At 50.5% G+C, this 4,124-nt stretch overlaps 1 protein-coding gene and 1 non-coding gene across 2 annotated transcripts; both read right to left on the bottom strand.

Annotated features, from left to right (window-relative positions):
* Positions 1-55: 55 nt before the first annotated feature.
* Positions 56-863, bottom strand: LOC119345072 (fruit bromelain-like). The gene has a single exon (XM_037615301.1). The coding sequence runs from the start codon at positions 852-854 to the stop codon at positions 243-245; it is 612 nt and encodes a 203-aa protein (XP_037471198.1). The 5' UTR covers positions 855-863; the 3' UTR covers positions 56-242.
* Positions 864-2,229: 1,366 nt separating this feature from the next.
* On the bottom strand, positions 2,230-2,348 carry LOC119345073. Its single transcript, XR_005166905.1, has one exon. It is a non-coding gene; the product is annotated as a U5 spliceosomal RNA (small nuclear RNA).
* Positions 2,349-4,124: the final 1,776 nt, after the last annotated feature.

Below are 4,124 nucleotides of genomic sequence, written 5' to 3' on the forward strand. Positions count from 1 at the left end.
AAAAAAAGTTTGACTTAGGATAATCAATCCTAGGGAACTTCAATTATTTTGAAACGGGGGGAGTAATTATATATTCTCAAATCTTAAACAGTTTAAAAATGTTCATTTTTTAGGAGCACTGCTAATCAAATAATGTTTATTTCATGTCGTCAAGTATTACCCGGTTCCATTCAGTATTCAACCGGTGCAAATTAGTGTTTAGGACAAACAACATTAAAGGGTGTTAGTTTCGAGCACAAAAGCTAATTACCATGAGGACTCGGAGTGAAATTATTTCCTCGTAAATTCAAGGTATAAAAAAGTGTATGAACACAGAATTGTGCAGCCTTACCGCATTTCTGTTGGTTTTTAGCCGGTGTAACAAAGCCCTGCTCGTTCCAATCCCACCTTTCAGGAAGTCCCAGGCTATCCTCGTCCTCCATCGTTTCGCGCCCCTCGTGGACATCCCCGGCAAGAGTGGTGATGATCGTCTCATCAACAAAATCATCGTCGTTCATGACAAATTTACCTCCAGTGTACCGTGCCGTGAACTCCTCGTGGGTGAGGTCGGTGAACTCGTTCTCCCCGAGCTCGTAGCCGAGCTCACCGCCCGCGTTTGCAGCGTCGATGTACTCCATGTTGCGGCGGTACACGTCAAACCGGCGCAGCTCCTCGTGGGCGCCGGGGTAGGTGCGGTTGTGCGTCGACATCCACCTGTGGAACCTGCCGAGCATCAGCAGGTCATGGTTGTCGGACATGGCACCCCACGAAGAAGGCAGGGGCATAGTGGAAAGGATCACCAGGACGACGAGATGCATCGGACGGAGAGATGGAGCCATGTGTTGTGACTTGTGACTGGTGAGTGGGCAATGCATGTGTTGATCTGTGGCTCTAGGGTTTTATATAGCGCCGAGCGGGACAGTCATAGCCTAAGCCAACTTGAGCACATGTAGGCGCGTCAATGATATGTTGCTCCACGCATCAGCACCTACCGTATTATTATTGGATGAGATTGGATGAGTATTAATATACTCACACGCCGTCCGCATGGAAAGGTCTAATTACGAGACGTCGACGTATGTTGTGGGTTGTAGGATGCCACGATGTTGCACAAGGGGTCTTCACTCCATGCGGATCTAATTAAGCGGCCGCAAGCTAGGAGTATCCAATAATGCAGGCCCTTAGGGCATCTCCAAGGCAGCGGACAAGGGGACCAGTCCAAGGACACTGATGTTGAGGCCGTTATCTAACGTTGCTCACATACATTTGAAGTATTGTTTGAACATGCCAACTCGATTGATTTCATAACCGGACAGAGTTAATTTAAACTAGGATAACTTTTATATAAAACCGGATGATATTTCGTTAGGTGAACTAAAAATATCAAAACAAAACCCTAAACTACCATATACTTGACGGTGACCTCGTAGGCCATGCCGGGCTGGCCGGCAGGTCCTCCGTCATCGCGGCTGGATCCGGCATTAGAGTCGTCGGAGTTGGGCTTCGCGCGGAGGAAGGGGGCGGCGCCGTGGCAGGGCTTCCTGGCAACCGGCTAACGCTCGCGGATGATCCTCGCTGCTTCCTCCGGCGCCGTGCGCGGCCGCGGCCACCGACCGGGGGGAGAGGGCGACGGGCCTTGGAAGAGGCAGCGTTGACGGCGGCGAACTCACTGAGAGACCACTCCTCGCCGTACTTGGCCATCTCCAGTCGAGGCGGCGGAGAAGACACTTGTTCGTCACAACGGTCGTCACGAAGCGGTCCAGGGCCCAGGCATAAGCCAGCTCCGGGTTGTGCCTGTCCCACCGACGCCGCTCCTTGTCGGCGTACTCCTGCGTCGTTAGGGTGCTCCGGGACGATGAAGAGATGTCGTTGTTGCTTTCGCCGCCGAGGTAATGGCAAAGGGGACCGCGTTCGGCGGCGAGCGGCACTCCTCCTTCACGCGTCGGGGTAGCTATGAGAGTCCGCCGAACGCACTCCTCCTTCACGCGTCGGGGTAGCTATGAGAGTGGCACCTGGCATTCGATTTGGACGCCTCGGTTGCGCGGAGGGAATGCGGGCTCCGGATTCACGGGGAGGAGTGCCCCCGGTCTCTCCCACCTGCCTCGCTCCACAAAATCCAGGGAGCTCCTTATTTGAAGGAACTTGCTTCTTGTAGTGGATACACCCCAGTTGGCGGCTACTGTCTGACTCTGGGCATTGAGACTAAAATGCCCGAACTAGAACTAGCTAATGATTATTCTTTGATTGTGGGGCCCTCCAGATAAGAGGATCCCCTTCAAAAATTAGGGTATGCTGCAAATTGCAGTGTGCACACGGTATTCTTTAGTAAAAGGCGAAAGAATAGTTCGCTTTGTGCCCGCTGCGCAGCTGCGTGCTTTCGAATGGAAGCCTTGACCCTCCTTATATACTGCTTCCTCCTAGCGCTGTGACATCGAGGAGCGATGTGGGACTAATCTCTGCGGGAAACCGCGCAGTCTGTAGGAGAAAAGGCCGAGGCGTTCACAGCCGGGGGAAGCCCACTGGGCTACTGGGCCAGGTAATACAGCTATTGGGCAAGCCTTTTTTTTTATTCAACACGACGGGACCTAACGAAGACGTTCCTATTTTATTTTATCTTTATTTTAAGAACGAAGCCGTGCCTGATTTTGGTGTGCTCCTGGTTGCAGGTCCTGTTCGCTAGTCCCCCTATTTAGGAGCAGCGAAACCAGATCATGAAAAGTCAATACTGCTATAAGCTGTTTTTTCCCTTGAAATGAATGGAGAAAGTTCAACTCATATCACTCGTAGTATCATGAACTAATCGAGCAGTGTGCCAACTTTGGACGATGAAATAAAACATTGATTTATTTATTAGTTATTACACACTACGCCTCATGACTCATTCATTGTATATATGAGGGTATAGTAGTTACTACTACAAACACGAATCGAAATCACGTCACACAACAAACCCCGCTGGCTGCTGCACCAGGTCGATGAGCTCTTCGTTGTGTCATTCTTCATGCAGCAGTGCATCTTATCTGGACACTGCATCTTATTTGGCAACACCCACAAGCCATCTACGTAGTAGGAGTATATTATATCATCACAACGCATACCACGAGTTGATGTAGAAGACGACCGTCTCATGCACCCATCATGCATGCCAGCCTGATGCTGCATGCTGTACTACACGAGGGCGTAGACGCCCGCCTTCCCGATGCCGCACAGCCCGGCGTTTCCATTAGCTCCCCTGCTCATGAGGAAGAAGCCATTCTGGCCAAACGTCTGCCCCCACGAGTTCTTGACGACCCAGTACTTCTCCCCATCTCTGACCCCGTATCCCACCACGAGCACCGCGTGGTCCAGCGCAGTGCCGCATGGCCCTTTGTATATGCCGCTCTTGAAGTGCTGCAGGCTGCGGTCGTGCGTGTCGATGCCGGCGACCGTCGGGCCCATCGTATATACGGCCTCCTGCAGAAACCTCTCCCCTGACCTCAGTAGTTGTGCCCGGTAGACCAGGCCCCTACGGGTGGCGTCCTTGTTGGTCCTGCACTGCCCCTGTTGTGCCTCATATGAGTACTCGGCCTCCTTCATGATGCCTCCCTTGCTCTTTATCCACAGAAACGCCCTGTAGGGATTCCCACCCTTGCAGCCGCCGGGTTTCTGTGTCGTGTCACAGTCTAGTAGCTCCTGCTCAGATAGATCCAGTAGCTCCCCGGTTTTCCTTTTCAGCTGGCTTTCAACTGCTCCCACTGTGGCGAATGCCCAACATGCTCCTGCAATACATATAATGTTTTTACGAGATGTATATATACTTATATAGTGTGTCTTCTGTGGCAAAGATGAGAGTATTGATCATCTGTTTTCTCAATATTCAGCTGTTCGATTGATACGGAGTCTTCTGAAATGTGCCTTTAGTTTACATTCAACCCCTACCGACCTAAATTCATGCTTTCGGAACTGCATTAAAAAGAATCCAAAAAATGAAAAGAAATTGGTGTTAGCAGGGGGTCTTTGGCCTTTGCTGTTTTCTAGTCTATATGGAGATGCAAAAATGATGTGATTTCTGAGAGAAAAATTATCAATGGTCAATTGAATTTGATTAAAATGATTGGCTATTGGATTTCCGGCTGGTCAATTCTACAGATAAAGGAGGAAAATCG

The sequence above is a fragment of the Triticum dicoccoides genome, unplaced genomic scaffold (genome assembly GCF_002162155.2).
Source record: "Triticum dicoccoides isolate Atlit2015 ecotype Zavitan unplaced genomic scaffold, WEW_v2.0 scaffold203031, whole genome shotgun sequence".
In the NCBI taxonomy this organism is placed as follows: Eukaryota; Viridiplantae; Streptophyta; class Magnoliopsida; order Poales; family Poaceae; genus Triticum; species Triticum dicoccoides.

Bases quoted from the DNA above. Each gene is read 5' to 3' on its own strand.
- LOC119345072 (XM_037615301.1), bottom strand. From the start codon at position 854: ATGCATTGCCCACTCACCAGTCACAAGTCACAACACATGGCTCCATCT.